Raw genomic sequence first — 16956 nt, 5'->3', positions numbered from 1 at the left:
AAGCACAAAATACTGGAAGCTATTGTTTCCTTACAAAATTACAAAGGCGCAATTATATCAAAAATGATTGCAAGTAGCTATACAATGATTTACAGCTGTGAATAACAGAAGTATACACAACTAGTAAACCTTGGCAAGTGCACCTAAAATATGGTAATAATTATACTCGGTTGCTATTCCATCAAATCTAATTGGTGTGATTGGGCGATAAAAGCCCTCAAGTGGCTTGTATTAAAAAAAAAACTACAATCACTGGGTAAAGTCCGCTATACATTTTAATAGCTTCTCTATTGTGTATAACCGACTCACACTATTTTGTATCTCTCTTATGGCCTCAAGATAAGGACAGGCAGCTCAAATAATAATATATTGTGGTATAGTGAGTAGATAAACCCAAATTCTGTTTCAGTAACCTGATCCAGTTCTACCAGTAGATCAATACTAGTAATAATAGTAGGAAACTAGATTTAGTTGTATTGAATTGCGAACTTTCAGAGAGTATATAACCTTTTGGGGCACGATGTCTTTGCATTAAAAGAGAACTTAATTTACTCAATAGTTAGTTTATTGAAGCATATTTTGTATACATTCGATATATGTACCTAAGGTATCCATGAATCCTAATGAACTTTCCAGTGGTTTCGCTGTTAAACTAACAGTAAACTGACCACGATAAAAGTCAACAACACCAACACCCACACACACAGAGGTCAATGGCCCATGGAACTGCAATATTTGACTATTTATAGCGATACATTGTTTACAGTAACTGTCACGCTATCGTTCACTCTTCGATTTTTCTGGTACATAGCGTGTAATCCATGCTTCAGATATATACATTATGCTTACCACTTATAATCATAAGCTACCTGCGGTAAGTGCTTTTCGTGCAAAACAGGAAGCCATTGTCATGTTATTAATGGTCGATTTGTTGTTGTTGTACGCTTCCGGAATCTCGGATCTTCTTAATTTCAGCATTGTTCTTCTCGGATTTTCTCTGACGTTGGCGCTTCCTTTTCTGGCGCTCGTGACTCAGCAAAGCCGATTCGTTGATTTCATCATCACTTTCTATGCCGCTTTCGGCTTCCTCCTTCATAAGGCCTGTACCCATTGATACGTCGATAGCCACAATACAACAGCAATCAGAACGCGTATGCGCTGGTATTAATTATACCTCATACTGTGTGAACTCAATCAATGTGCTATCAAATTGTTCAAGGTGCGCATACTAGATGAAATGAAAATATGATGTTTCTGCAGTCTGCGCAACGCTAAATACATAAATTCTACTTAAAGGAATAAACTCCTACGTACCCATACGGTTCCAGAGTTGATCATCGCTGTCGTTTCCGTCGTCAGGCTGAATCTTATTATCTTGATTGTCCTGTCCTTCTTCCACTGCCATTGCTTGCTCTTCTTCCACGCGTCGTTTTTCCTCCTCTTCTTCCTCCAGCCGAATTGAATGTTTTCCTCCAGCAGTTCTAAGTAAGAGCGAACTCAGACGGGATTTCAGATAGATCTTGGATAACAACAGATGTCTCTCAAAGTCGTGAACACGCAGAAATCGGTCGAGACTACACGACACGACATAAGGTTTTAATGGATGGACTTCGACTGCTCGTACCGAACCTGCGAACCCTTTAAAGCAGTGCACGATTCTTTGTTTGCGGATATCGAATAGGGCAACACGCCCGTGCGTATTGCCCACAAGGACACAACTTGGGTTTCGCTCACCGGCAAGCGATAGGCACGTTATAGGATATTCGTCAAACGGCATTTCAGCGACGGGTCTTCTTTGGCCACATTTTGTGTCATACACACGAATCTTATTGTAACCGGTTCCTACAACAACTTTCGAGTCTTCCCAGAAGCGTAAATCCGTCACCCAAACCGGCACCCTCAAATCAAGATGATCGTTCCGGACATTCTTAGCAACAAATACCGGCTTTTCCGTAGCATTCAAGTCCCACAACTTAAGCTCATTTTCTTTACCGCCTGTAGCGAAGATTTGCTCAGACGTTGGGTTTCGTCGCATACGAAAGATATTTGGTCCCACGTCGAGCTCAAGTTCCGGTATATGTTCGTCTATAATTTCCCGCGATGGCCGCCACACGCGAAACGCACCTGATTGAGAACAAGTTACAAGAGCATCACCCATCATCTCGAGACCTTTAATGGACCCTTCGCCAGCCTGGACATCGACTGTTTTAAGTAAGAGACCCGACTGGGCATCGTACGTTTTCACCACCTGTAAGTTATAAAGTAGAAAGCATAGTAAGTTGCACTGTCGCACCCAATCTTATCGGATTGTTATCTTATTGTATTTAAGACATCAGCAAAACATAAATCATAGCAACAAGATCTAGTTCTAGTTTAATGGTATTAGCCGGTACTAATTAACCTGTAAATCTGTACGATAACGATACAAAAAGCTAATTAAATTAACAAGTTAGGAGAATTTAACATTTATTGCATTTTGTAAAATCGTTTTCTTTGCACATTCACTTAAATTAGGCCGAACTTATGTATTAAGAAGTTCTTGTGCACTAGAGGCCATCCGCCGAGGTTCCATAAAAGCACACATCATAGGTTATGAAAATTGACGCTATCAGATCTGGGTCTAGAATGAATTATGAATCATTTTATTTGATGTAAATATTACAACAAAAGTCAGTAGGAACAAACCTGTTTTCGTAGCGCACAATGAATATGAGTCTCTTCGGTGTTAGCCCAAAGGAGTGCTGTGATCTCATAATCTCGATTTAAGTCAGCCGATTTGTTCAGATTAAGGAACATCTTTTTAGCCGTATTTACACCTTTCAAAAGACCTGTTTCTGCTCCGCAATACACGTGGTACATCGCTCCCGTTCCAGTGTTCATATTTTCTTCTTATTGTTAATGACAGGTGCACCTTCAAGCGGCGCACTATCAAGGAGAAGCTTCGTAATAACTTTTTAGAGCGGTAATTGTATTTTCCACAGCCACAGTTCACAACTTATGCGCGTATCTATCAGTATTATTTACCAATAGATTGCTGACCACGGCGCAGTGGATCGCGAGTGTTGGGCTACAAAACAGACTATCCGTCAATTTGGAAACGTGGTTCCGCGGATTAAGCGATTTGTCGTAAACACGGTGGTTTCATGCGCGACATCCTTAAACCGGACAGGCGAACAAAGAGCTATGTGGGCTGTGTTATCTTGTCATAAGAAGTTGCTTAAGGTGAGTTAGTCGGTGTACAAGTAACAAAAATTACTTCTCTCTTATTACCAAACTGAACGAATGACATAGTTAGTGCGGTCCGCTAGTGGAAAGCATAGGTATCTTTGAAAGGTTGAGCAAGGGCTCACCGTTATTGTAACGGACGTGATCGTGTGGCCTAATTAGGCACTCGAGAGGTTGACGACTAAAGTATGTCCAATATGTTGTAGAGTTTACAGTGCAATTGTTAAAATTGATAAATTAGGGCTGCAATTCGAAAGTGAACATAAAAAGGAGCATAGCGTTGTTCGTGTCTCAGTGGTCTAGCTAGATACGTATTCTGTAGGACATCGCCTATTTAATAAATGCTAAAAGCACATCTTGACGAACCTCAATCTGTTTTAGAACGGTGCCAAGCACAATATCAATAATTGTAAATTAGGCTGCAGTCCGCACCAAAGACTTATATTAAAACGTAGCGACAAACGGTATAGGCGGATAACGATAATCGATGTTATTACATTGACATTTTGTCTGCTTTCAAATTGCAGCCCATTGTGAATTATGATGCGGCCTTTGTTGCGGGTAATTTCGCCCATTTCTATTATCCAGCTGCCGTCAACGAGAACCAGCCAAACAAAGGCTAGTCCCCTATTATCAGCACTGGAAAATAAAATCTATGATATGATTCGGATGAAAAAAGAAACGATGTCTTGGACCGACCTGCGAGAGAACGAATTTCCTCGCCTTGTCAAGGAGCTATTGATAAATACAAGTTGTCGTCCTTCCCCTAGCATCATCGGGGCTCAATCTTTTACAAACTTGGTAATCAGGGCACTTGCAAAGAATGGCCAATCAGCACTGCTTTCCGAATTTGTGCAGGAACACGGTATAGAAAGATTATCTGTCAACCAACTTGCATTTTACATTGGGCATTGTAATAAAACTGAAGAAATTGTAAAGACCTGGCATTATCTCAAAGGACGAAACGGCACTCTGTTTGATGCAGCTTCTACTACGCATCTTATTGAAGGCTTGTGCCAAACGAGCCACTGGAGGGAAGTTGTTCCGCTAATTAATAATTTGACCGAGATCGAAGGAACGCCAATCAACGCTCTTAGGCGTTTTATAAGGAAATTGTTCGAAGTGGGAGAAATTGATGAAGCACTAAAATGGTTCTACGAGCTGTACACGAGAAACCCAGGGGCGCCGGGACGTGAGTGCGAACCAGCTCTTGCGAAATTAGACAGTGCATGTCGTATTTTCGAAATGGCCGCTAGCATGTACTTACAGTTTGACAAAGATTTTTTTCTTAGTCCAGCATGGGAACCATTATTTGATGTCAAGCTCACCTCGATTACATATCCCTCGAGGTGCCCTAAATGCAAAACTAGGTTGCTGCCACCACAGGAAATCCGCAACGACGATTTGCAAAAGCTTCGTAAGGCCGTGAAAACGCAACTTATAAAACAAGGTGATAACCTATTTGAAACAACGACACCAGCTGAACTTGCTCATTTTGAAGAATTTATGGGACGACACGGCCCCTTCGACGTTGTATTAGACGGACTAAACATCGGCTATAGGTTTGGCGAGAAGGCGCTCGCAGTGGAAGCACGACGCCTTGCAACACAGGAGAAAAAGCGCGTACTTGTAATGGGACGTCGGCATATGAACCGCTGGCCAGCCGTGAAGAATCTGCCTCGTGGTGTCTTATTGTACACGATGGAGAACATTAGCAATGATGATCCGTTTATGTTTTTGGCATGTCTATACAGCAACGTTCACTGTACAATAGTGAGTTCAGACCACTTTCGGGATCATAAGTTTAAACTTAGCCCCAGATACAAGAACGAGAAGGACAACTGCGCAGCTGTTATCGAGATTACTCGATTATTCACACGTTGGTTGAACACCCGACATAGACAAGTGGGCCAGCCGCCCCTGAAGCATGACATGGTGGCCCAAAAGGACCCCGGAGGTTGGCATCTTCCCATACTTAAGAATGCGGAAGGAATTCAAGGCCAACTTCAACCTAATCTCTGGGCTTGTGTGCGATACAAAAGATCTTAATTATATTTCGCACTGTTCATGTGAAAAATAATCTGGATAAGCTTATATAATTTATATTAAACTGGATATATATATAAAGTGTTCTACTGTTTTGAAATAAATTTTAAATTTAGCTCTGACGGTATATGTATTTACAATATTTTACTGTATAAATCATGGTGTAGATATAAAAACGAGTATACAAACGAATATTAAAAAAATAAATATAGATCTTAAAGTACACAATTATTAACCCAGTATACATTGCATTACGCTTGCAAATTTTGCTCAGCCGATTCTATTTATATTTATATATCAGTAATAATAACCAATAACTATTATTACCATTTATTAAGAAATCTTATAGGAATAATATGTACCTGTATCTTAATAATAATCTACTGTTGATCTGTACTACTATCCCAATACCCAGAGTGGTGCTAACACCGTCCTGGATTACCTCCTGGTAATTCAAGGTGAATATGTTGCCTCACCAAAGTTGTTCATCTTGGCTTGAAGTCACTTCCTTAGTTTCGCTTATTCCCTAATTCTTCGGCCGAATTATGGGAAATGAACTCAAGTACACACTTATTATAAAAGCTTATTATTATTAATATATATATATACATTAAAAAAAAAAAGTAAGTACCCGAAAGCTAAAATAAAGTATCTTATAAAAGAAGTTTGTTGAAAGTTTTGTTGTTTGAAGACAACATCTGTCGCTATGGCGTAAGTGCTCAATTGATTTTACAGCTCTCATGAAGCACCTTGGCACATCTTAGCGGAGACCGACTTCGTTTTCCGTAAGCATATTTCATGTAGATTTGTATGGATTAGGAAGTCCATAGACTTCGCCACTTGTTTAATAACAGCTTCGGAGTTTCAGGAGTATGATCTGCTAATACCGACCGTTGTCCAGGCTCATATGTGGGCCTTATTTCAGATACCTTGCAGGATCGTTCTGTGTAACGTTTACGTACAGGAATGTCACATACCCATTTTTAGGGCTGGGCATTACCTACCGTGCTTTTAAAAAATAAGAGTGATCATAAAAAGCCATCAGGTCCACGTCATATTAAGACAAAATAAACTAGTGCTATAGCCTCCTGGTCTTATTTTCAGTCGACTGTTTCTTAAAGTTTAAGAGAATCGTTAGGTTCTTTCGACGAAGCAACGCGTCTCTTGATCCAATGCTCATCTTAGCTTTATACGTTTGCAACACACGCAATACGCTCTGCACTGACGAGTCGTATTTGTGGTTTACCTAAGCAGCATTTAGCACTGTACCAGGCGATGACATCCTTTTTAAACTCAGTGCGGTCAGTGCTCTGACAATTATGCAATTTAGATGGCAAACGAAAGATATAAATGCGCCTATGGTTTGCAATTTCAAAGGTTCCTTCATGATACGTTTGCCGCCTATTTTTAGGTCTTATTTTAGATTGCGAAATTATGTCCATTTACTATATGATGTTTTTCGTTATCTCCTTATCGACTTTGCTAAGTAGATTTTTGTCTCTTTTTGATTTACGTTTTCAGAGTCTTGGTTATCAATGGCGTCATGTGGGGCAACACCGCTTTTTCCTAATGGGACATAGGCATGTTGCGGCCCGTGAGGTATCGATTGCTAAAAAAGATGGCTTGCAATTGAGCAACAACGTACAGATGGTCTATAAATCGACGTATCAAACCTACTTAAATATATCGGCATTTGCCGCAGCATTCCTGTGCTGTAATGTATTTGTGCGCGTGCTACAGTATCTGGAAATCGGTATTGAAAGATTATCTATTTACTGAAACATTATTCCAAGTTCTTCTTTATCTTAAGGCGTGTTTAATAACACATGTTAAAAAACTTGCTTTCGGGATAACACGTTATTATATTGGATCTATATATATATCATCGGTAGTCTCTTTTAGACTTTAAAAGTCTTATTCACAATGTCAGCATTTTATTTAAAACGTGTCTAACAAAATATATTTTTTGCACTCATGCACTTAGGTACAGATTATTTTATTTACTTCTGTATTAATTATATGTAATTTATTGGGTATTTGTTAGTGAAATACTATAAGATCTAAGCTGTTTTTTGTAATCTTTCGTGCTATAAAATTCTGATGGACCAACTCAGTCTATAGTAGCTTTCATTTCATTCCTTTTGTGCGCGCTCATTGTTGTCAAATCCGTTATAAATGCCTTGCAGTTTTTTTAGCGTGACTATATTCAGTATAATTTTACAATTGCTAATGTCTAGAGATACTGTAACCTAGGTTAGTTAGAAGAAAGGCATTTGACCTATAAGCATGTTATACGAGAGTCGATTGTAATATGTGGAGGTTTGGGCATCGGGCAACACACATCTACGACCTTATCATCAATGGATCCATTGTCACCTAGTTTAGTGAATTTTTTTGATTGACCAGAATCAGATCTGCCACTATTTACGAGTATCAACTGAATCAAACAACAAGTGCCACTAGCGCATCCAAGCTAAAGAAGGCCGTAGGGAGTGCGTCTCGAATTCGACTCCGTAAGCAGTACACGGCAAAATAAACCTGTTTTTAAGATCGCAACCAATACACAATACAATACAATAGTGTATTCTACGTTAGGGCAGTAATAACTGTAATCATATCTATATTTATTTTGCAGATGTAGCTACGCCCATGCGGAACTGCCTTATTCAATTCTATGAAATTTTACCGACGGAGTATATCCAAAATTCACCACACCAGAAGAAGAACAAAGCAAAAAAGTTGAAAGATTTTACAGAAACAGAAAAAAAACTTGCTGAAGTGTTTTTCATGTGTATGATCATAGTGTTTGTTTTTTTCAACAAGATGTGTCCTGTCCGTATGTACTATGATCACAAGCAGAAGATGTACACTTTAGTACATATCAGTCCACTCATACCTTTTGTAAGTAGGTAGGCACATATAAATACATACAGATGCTGTAAAATATAATACGGAATGCTTTAAAATGATGCGACAAATCATTTAAATAAATATCCATATATGTTTAGGTATAACGAAGCACAAGTCGTAAGTACAGTACGTTAAAGACGACTTAAGCTTTTCATTCACACTCAAATGACTTGCGATCCATTTAATACAATAGTGTAGTGACATTTAATAACCCAAAAAACAAATTAGGGGATCGTTACCATTTGAGTAAATACTTTTTATTTTGAGTTTAAGCTTACCAAAATGAAATGTTAAAACTGACTTTATTATTTTTTTTTATATCGATTGATGAAACATGTGCTATGTATGAAGATCTGTTCTGTAAACTCGAAAATTCAAAACGACCGACGATCTAAAAGAGGAAGTCCTCGATGTTATTAACGCATAGCTCAGAATTGGTACATTTTTTTTAAAAAGGAGACCTTGAGCTCGACTTCTAGCTACGACTTTTGACGACATCTATGATTTTGATTTGCGAATGAAGGCAGAGATATTTTGTTAAAAAAAGCTGGCACATAACCGATGTGCCAGGCGGGTGTGTATATCGAGAAATACGTAAAGCCTTAAAAAATTGAACGCGTTATGAGCTGGCGATCGTCATTTACATGCTAAATTTATTTAATGAAAAAGTACTAGAGTCTTTTTGATTTATTGATCACATTGATCAATGGCATCGTAGTCCGTTTTTGGAAATGTGGTACTATAAACTTCCTAAACATTAGGTAAGGGCGATTGAAAGTATTAACAACACATCATATAGTAAGTACTCCTAGATGAAAAGCAACGCTCTACTAGGTGATTTGTCAAAAATTCCTGTGGACCATTTATCCACTAGGTCATTGTGCTTTGAACCTATTTTTTTTTTTTTCGGTAGAGTTGATACCTCTCACTACCATTCCTAGGGAGAACTACGCCTTGTATTAAATTCATGAACAAGCTATATTGTATTAGTCGGCATAGCCAGCAGTATTAAATGCTGTACACGCCGGCACAGAAACGCAACAAATATTTGCTAGGAACATTTTTGAATATCCGATTTGATCAATTTTTTTTTCTGTTAGTTTTTTGGATCTGAGATATCGATAATCTGATAACAGATTTACTGCAATTTATCTTCTGCAGATGTTTCTCTCTTCTGTTGTAGTCGAAAGTACACAATCACGTAGTACCTAAACTTTATTTAGAATAATACTAACGCCTACATAAGCGACAAACTTGACAATTTGTTTACATAATCCATTTTGGTGCCATGGTACCTCATGCACGTGTCTTAATATCAAGATCATAGTTTCTCTTACGTTAATATACTGTATGTATTCGGTTGAATTAAAATATTTCGTCCGGCAGATATGGAGAGGATTTCAAATAAAAAAACAATAAACAAGTCAGAACGGGCTTTACATGAACAGCCTTACGTATCTACTGTAAGACCTCTATGTTTTTTTCGCCGTCCTTCTCTTGTGGTACACAACCCACTGAATATCTTCAGCGCGTAATATCAAATTAAGCTATTGTTAAAATTTTCGCATTTTCTTATACAGCAGCGATTGTGAGGTTACAACGTTTATGGCAGGGGGTTACGGGGAGACTCTGTACAGTTATTGTAAACGTAAATTGTAGCAATTTTTCAATTTGTTGCAAACGTGTCATAAATAGATTTTTTCCAAATAAAATTTCCAGCGTCGAATACGGACCGCGGTTCCACCTGGAGGCGTTTATCCAACTGGGAAGCTTCTTCCGAACTCAAGAATTCGAGGTGTCTTATGGCCGCAACAGATAGAACCAGATGCTATGCGCAACAAAATTCATTACAACGTTTTGTTCGGGTATCAAAAGCCCGAGAGTATACAACCAGAGCTATTTTAGTTGATTTATGATAAAAACAGCTATTGTTTATCCTATTTTATTGAGGAATAACACTGTGTAGTAACGCGAATTCTGATAGTTACAATCATATATGAATAAATCTTATAATACGTCTGTGCAAAGAGTCTTCAATGACGTTATGCATAAATGTGTCAAACGTGTTGGGTACTCTTCTGTTGAGTGGTTCCCAACTGTCGAATTTTAACGAAAGTGTTTTGTGTATGTCTGGAAAATCATCTATAGCGCTAGCTAATCTCTTTTGTTATAACATCTCATTTTCCTTAAAGACAGTCGTTACTCTTAAAGGTCTATTTCATACGTGTATATGTTGATCCTGATGAAATGCAAAACTTTGCTTCCAGTACTACTTAATGAGCGATACTTATATTGCCGGTTCTGCAATCAATTAGCATGCAATGACAGGCTACGCTATATATAAAAGAATCGGACTTTATCTGAATAACTAATTTTACTTATCTTTCGGTAATGAAGAGAATAGAACACTGAAGTCATCTTTAGTCGTGATGTTTTACCACTCTGTTGTTTTTCAACGGTAATTAGGTACCTGATATTAGATAAATACGTACCAATGTTCGGTCCATCTAAATATGCTTACGATCCGACTCTATTATATAAGGTAGATTCTAATTAATTATAGTTAAATAAAGCAATGGCAACACATAACAACTTGCCTCTCATTATTGTTTAAATTGGACTTTTGGGCTCGATGGAGTGGGCAGCTAAGCTAACACGCAGAAATGATGTATCGAAATAAACATTAATATGCAGCTTTACTCCTTGGACATAACAATAAACGTTCATCCACCGTTACCCAAAACCAACTTAAGTATTTTTTATAATTATGTGGCCATTATGCTGACAATATTAAGTCCATAGACACCGTTTCTTTAATACACTAACTGAGAAAAAAACTTCTTAAGCAGGGGAGAACAAATGATCATATTTTTTCGCTTCAATGTAGCAGAACTTTTAATGCACGGTAGCCTATCGATCTGAGAAGTTGTTGTTGTACACTGCTTCAGAATCAATAGATACTGAAAATTAATCATGCGAAAAGCTGCGTGAAATAAATAGTAATAATTGGAAGAGTTACGTGAAGTAGGAATCTTCGATTTTATAGAACATCGTGCGCTTTAACTGTTTACGTCTACGAAATCCTAATTCAGACGTATCGTTCTGTACCTATGGAGCACCACGATACGGTTCAGGTATATGTCTACTCTTCCTTGCCTAGTGCAATCGATTCACATGCGGACCTAGAAGGTTTATATAAAATGCAGCCTTTGATAATAAGATTTTACAATGTGTTTTGTATTAACACCTAATTTCACGAATCTGTTGTAGGTTTCTCATAATTGATGGAACAGCCTAGGAGTAACCCACTGGTACCGAGCCGGATCATTATAGGATCGATTGAACCTTCTACGCCTTTCTGCGATGTTGGCGCCAAAGCTTCAACATTCTAAGTAAACAGAAGTTTACTACGTAAGTCCGGTTGCTAAGTATCTATCCAGTTTAGAGCAGTTAAGAACTCAATAGAAATAGTGTAAAATGCAAGATTTGGTTAAAAAACCTCTTAAGGAGGTAGACAGTATTTTCAAGGCTTGTAAGTATGATTCTGAAAAAACTGTCGAGACGGTGCTCGAGTTCTTCAAGAAACAGCTAGACTGTTCTACTAAAGACCTACTTAAGGTAGGTTCTTATTTTTATCACGTTTATTTTACTTCTGTACTCAGTGTAATAAGAAAACATAAAGAGTAGAGCTTTGAGTGAATATTTCTAGATAAATAAATCCTTTTGATTCTTTTATATTCTGCAAAGATGCCATTTTATTTACAATACGATTGCTAACAGATTTCTTACTTATTGAATAACTTGTAACCAGTATCGCAGGTAATTGTTAACTGTTGCTTCTTGTTTTCATCTGTCTTCTGCACTCTACACTTTGTTTATACAGAATAGATTACAAGCATACAATCAATATAACGTCTGTAATACAAAATAAAAAAAAATGTTATCATTCGCATCATTACGTGTTCACGAATTTTCTTGTTACCCCAATATAATTCAAATAGAGTACAATACAGTAATTTTAATGAAAAATAAAATGTATTGGCAATAAATGAAAACACCATGCACAACATTTGTAGCAGTGTGCTTTAGTCACAAAGTTGTTTCTTTCCAGTACCGCGAACTAACCATGGCATTCACCCATAAAGGTACGACGAGTGTGTATATATCATAATCGAGCTCTACAATATCTGTTGTGGCCTTTTTATGAAGAATTAAATGGATGCACAAGTGCCACCAGGCAAAACTCGCAAAGTGTTTAATTTTGTCGATGTCTATAAATAATAAATACGACGCCGTATTAAATATAAAAATTAGTTGGCCGGTTAGCTCTGTGAAGACTAGAAGCAGCCATCGTTTTCATTCAACTCATCAATGCGATATCTAAACATATAAGAATATACAGTGATATGAATCAGTGATTAACGTGAAATGTATTTGTATATCACAGGTTAATGCCAAACTGTTCCGAGCACATAAGGCAACTAGCTAATACTCATAGGCTCCGACCTGTATGATGGCGGTTATAACTTAGTAATGAAACACAATTATCGTTTATAGCTTTGAACCTCTTAGCTGTCATAGATATTAAAAAAAAGTTTCAAGCCTATGCTTAACTTTTTTGGATCTCTATTACTGCTCTTGCCTTCCTTCCCAGTTATTATACAATGTCAATTTTCGATAACGTTCGTACAATAATTGCTTTTATAATTGAAAAAAATTATTCCGTCCAGTAAAGGAAGAAACGTACACGTAACTATGTGTTTCTGTACACTAATAACTGTTTAGTGTTACCTTAATATGACGAAAAAGGATAGAAAAATTATTTTTTTAGGTGTACAGAAGAAGACTTAAACATTCTGAGTCATCGCAGTGTTTGGGATGAGCACATCATTCTTTGTTCGATTGTTGTGTTCATTACAGGTGCCTTCCCTGAACGACATCCCTCAGGACCAGTTGAGGGTGGGACAACTTGTGCGCTTCAGGTGCATGATTCAAGACATGTATGATCCTGAATACTTCATGCCGGCATACCGTAAAGACGACGCTGTAATAACTTCACTCTTTAGAGATCCGTTTGACGAAGACTTTGGGGATGAGATTGTGGATTCGCGGCCAATGGACCGATCTACTTGGCATTGCATAGCCATACCAGCTGAGAACGAGTGGGTTATCAACGGTTACCATCAGGCCTTTATTGCCCTCACCACGAGCAAGAGTGTGGATATAGATATGGCGACGAATCAAAATGAAGAGGTTCCAAAGAAGAAAAGCAGGTTCCAACATGGAGAAGTAAACGAAGCGGGTCATCTTAGACCAAACTGCTTTCCATTACCCACTCATCAGAAGTCATGCATTGTAAAGGTATACATGGACAATGCGAATATACGGCTCAACGACGTCATTGAGGTTATAGGAATCTTATCGCATTTTCCAGAAAAAACCGATGAAAACCAAGCAGAAACTGCTCCTTTCGGTTCTGACGAATATTATTTCAAGAATCCCCCTAGCTCACTCGTGCCACGAGTACACGCTGTATTTTGTAAGAAAATTACCCACCAGAATCCGCTCCTTGGTTACTACGTCGAGGAAGAAAGTGCCATCGTCCGTCGAAGAGTTTTAGAAGAGGCACCTAAATGGCGAAGTGAGTTTTTGTCTATTCTGAAGCAAGTTTTTCTTGGCGACGAGCAAACTGCTGAATACGTTCTTTTGCATCTGATATCGAGAGTCTACGTGCGACATGATGTTTTGCCTCTTGGAAAATTTTCATTGAATCTACGAAACGTTGCCGGTGAACAAGCGAAGCTCCTCGCTGAGTTGCTTTCACAGCTCGTAACTAAAAGTCATCTGGTGCCAATGTCATTGGAATTTCTCAACGGAACAAAGTTTATTCCCAGCAAAGATTATGACCTGAACCGGCTTAAATCCGGGCTTTTGCAATTGTCTGATGGCACACATATCATATGTGACGAAAATGCACTTGAATCTGGTCAGCTAAATGCTATAGGTGTCGAAAATGTGAAGGCGTTAGGTAACATGATTCAAAATCAGTCTGTTCAGTATAATTTCGGGTTCCATCAAATGGAATTCTATACGGACGTGCCAGTGTTATACGTGTCCCAAGGCAAAGGTCTAATTCGTTGTGATTTTCAAGTAAAGTTACAGCCCACTCAGTCACTTGACAAATTGTCTGAAGTGGCATCTACACTTAAAGAACATCTTACAGAGGAGTTGCTGACTAATCTCCGTCGGTACGTCACCATAATGAAAATTTCGGATCAGAGACTCAGCGAAGATATGCAAAAAGCAGTACAAGAAGATTTCGTTGCTATGAGGACTGCCAATTCGACCATGACTGCGGATGATCTTCACAACTTGCTCGTCGTGGCTAGGTACGTGGCATTGTCGAAAGGCGAACTGGACCTTAGTCCTGAATCATGGATCCATGCTAAAGAGCTTGAAGCTGAGCGTCTTGCTAGGTGTACTCAGAATTGGCAGACAGCTTGAAAAAGCGAAAAGAACTTATAACTTATCATTGGGTAGATATGTTAGACACTCAAGTAGTCATTTGTATGCCGGTTTCTAGTTGTTCTGGGAAATTTCTATGTAAATATATATTATATGCACAAACGATTCGTGTGTTTATTCAGTTATGTCATATTTACCATTCACGTACATCAGAACTCAACTGAACTATTCGTGCGTTATTAAATTTCAGAACAGGTATATGTTTGAAAATAAACAATTTATAACAATAAAACCCTTTCACGGGCCAGTGGAACATATGGTGCAGATTTGCAGAGAGCCATTTGGTTAACTTCTACAATATAGTGGTACTATAAGGATCTATAAAATTTATGTGTCTTCGAGAAACATACGTTTGTTCAAAATACCAATAGTACAGGGGAATGCGATTCTTTTTTAGTGTTAAAAAGAAACTACAACTTGAACTGAACATTTTCATTATAAGGGATTCGTGTTTCGCGTTTCCACTGCATTCCTATAATTTGGTTCAAGGCTAGCGAGTTTAAAGGGCTAGATTGCACGACCTATACCCACAATACTATTAAAGGGCGGAACCTTCTTCGTTTTCTAAGGGACATTCGTGCATTAAGACAGTGGACGCGACAAGCGGAGCTGACCACATTGAATAAAGTGGGTGGTTGCCTATCATGAGAGGGTTGCCAGGACGCTATAGAACACATAGGACAGGCTAATTTAGAGCGACCGATGATTAATAGCCCGGTTGCAGGCGTCGACGGCTTAAAGAACCCCAGTACGACAGGGATGGGAGAGGCATGCATGGCAAGCATAGAAGGAAGTGCAATCTTTCGTTGCAATAGATCTTTGGGGTCAGTTAGGCCTATGAGGAATTGTGGCCAGTCAAAAACTGAACTCCTTTGTGAACCAGATTCTTATTTTTGTCAGTTTCGTCGTCGTCTTCGTTGTTAAGTGTTCTAACTTGAACGCGCATACGAGCACCAGAAACGACAGCAGGAAAATGCTGCAGGCCTTTTGAAGTTGACCACTGTATTTATTGTGAGTCGCAACGAGCGCTCTGTACAGAAGCGTCTTGCATCACTTATGTCTCCTTGGTTTCTTAGTGGCAGGAGTATCACTATACAGTCTGTCTTCCAATGGAAGCCTCGGTGGCTTGTAGTATTTACTTTAAAAGAGAAGACCAAAGAGGAAAATAGAAGGCCGCGCTGAAATCACACGCCTTCAAACGGATGCGGCTGACCGTACTGAAGCGCTGACTTCACCAGTAGGGTGGGTCGAGTCACCAAGTCCCAATCTGTGCTGTTTTCTTTTACAATCCCAAGGTTGAAACTATATATATGGTTTCTGTCTGTATGTGTGTTAGTGTGCTTGTAGGGCAGCCTCAGTATAGCTCTCTTGGTCTCTCATCATCATTGACATCATCAACATCAATTTTCCACAACGGAAGCTGAATTAGACTGGTTGGTTCAATGAAGAAATGGGCCGAATGAATGATTGTCCTCGAGAGTCTCCCATATTTGAAGCGGTCGCGCCGTACAAGTAGGACGTTCTTCACATCCATCGAGAGCAGAACGGTTGGTGAGATTGTAATAGGTGGGATTGGGGGAAACGAGTCAACGATAGGTGAGCCCTACTGTAGGTAGGACAGCAGCGCATCTCTCCCATGTCTGGCGGCACGATGCGTCTGTGTTATTGTCCTATCAATGGAATCGGCTTCAAAATAGGTCCGCTGCTAGAAGAATCGGAGGGGACGCGGTCGGAATGCGTTGGTCTGGATAGGAAGTCTAAGTGGTAGGGGAGTACAGGATGACTGTACAACCAGTCGACCAAGCCATTGAGAGGCCAACAAGCATGCGGCGGGCTGTCTGTTCATTCAATATTGCCGACAAAGCGAGAACAAATAACCTCATAGACAAACAATATACGAAAAGGAGCGGAGGCCAAATGCTAATTAGGGTTGCATTGTTGCATTGCAGCTTCAGAACAGTACTTCAAGGAGAACAATGAATAGAAACATCACAAGATGTACAACAACTGTTCGACAAGTCGGAACTAGCGCATAGTAACTTTGATAAATAAACGCACAAGTTATACGCTTTTGTGCTGCTGGAAATTATTCCGACTTATTTTTACTTTTTTTTTGTTTTTACAGCTCTTATTATTGTTATCTATTAAGAACTATGTAACTCTTCGAACTGTTGGTGCAGTGTTTCGAGAACAAACGTGAGGGCCATTGAACCATTAATGGGTGTATTTTTAGCAAATATTTATATAAAT

At 38.8% G+C, this 16956-nt stretch overlaps 3 protein-coding genes across 8 annotated transcripts; 2 read left to right on the top strand and 1 right to left on the bottom strand.

The window, feature by feature from the left end:
- Positions 1–547: 547 nt before the first annotated feature.
- On the bottom strand, positions 548–2880 carry l(2)k09848 (WD repeat domain 74 lethal (2) k09848). Its single transcript, XM_022805436.2, has 3 exons — positions 2686–2880; positions 1315–2248; positions 548–1101 (listed from the first exon to the last, which is right to left on the bottom strand). The coding sequence occupies exons 1-3, from the start codon at positions 2878–2880 to the stop codon at positions 917–919; spliced, it is 1314 nt and encodes a 437-aa protein (XP_022661171.1). The 3' UTR covers positions 548–916.
- A 187-nt stretch (positions 2881–3067) lies between these two features.
- Positions 3068–10200, top strand: mldr (mitochondrial ribonuclease P catalytic subunit). Of its 5 annotated transcripts, none has more exons than XM_022805432.2 (4): positions 3090–3222; positions 6793–7024; positions 7907–8172; positions 9901–10200. In XM_022805432.2, the coding sequence occupies exons 1-4, from the start codon at positions 3184–3186 to the stop codon at positions 10084–10086; spliced, it is 723 nt and encodes a 240-aa protein (XP_022661167.1). In that variant the 5' UTR covers positions 3090–3183; the 3' UTR covers positions 10087–10200. The 5 variants fall into 5 exon arrangements, with proteins under 5 accessions (XP_022661166.1, XP_022661167.1, XP_022661168.1 ...); XM_022805433.2 differs by having other exon boundaries at positions 7907–8180; XM_086986031.1 differs by lacking the exon at positions 3090–3222 and adding an exon at positions 3301–3411.
- A 1360-nt stretch (positions 10201–11560) lies between these two features.
- On the top strand, positions 11561–14808 carry LOC111250157 (mini-chromosome maintenance complex-binding protein). 2 transcript variants are annotated; one of them, XM_022804942.2, is made up of 3 exons: positions 11658–11799; positions 12293–12326; positions 13102–14808. In XM_022804942.2, the coding sequence occupies exon 3, from the start codon at positions 13168–13170 to the stop codon at positions 14683–14685; it is 1518 nt and encodes a 505-aa protein (XP_022660677.1). In that variant the 5' UTR covers positions 11658–11799; positions 12293–12326; positions 13102–13167; the 3' UTR covers positions 14686–14808. The 2 variants fall into 2 exon arrangements, with proteins under 2 accessions (XP_022660676.1, XP_022660677.1); XM_022804941.2 differs by lacking the exon at positions 12293–12326 and having other exon boundaries at positions 11561–11799.
- Positions 14809–16956: the final 2148 nt, after the last annotated feature.

The sequence above is a fragment of the Varroa destructor genome, unplaced genomic scaffold (assembly GCF_002443255.2).
Source record: "Varroa destructor unplaced genomic scaffold, Vdes_3.0 BEIS01000004.1, whole genome shotgun sequence".
NCBI lineage: Eukaryota > Metazoa > Arthropoda > Arachnida > Mesostigmata > Varroidae > Varroa > Varroa destructor.
The sequence above is the reverse complement of the archived record's forward strand: the minus strand, read 5'-3'. Positions and strand labels throughout refer to the sequence as shown.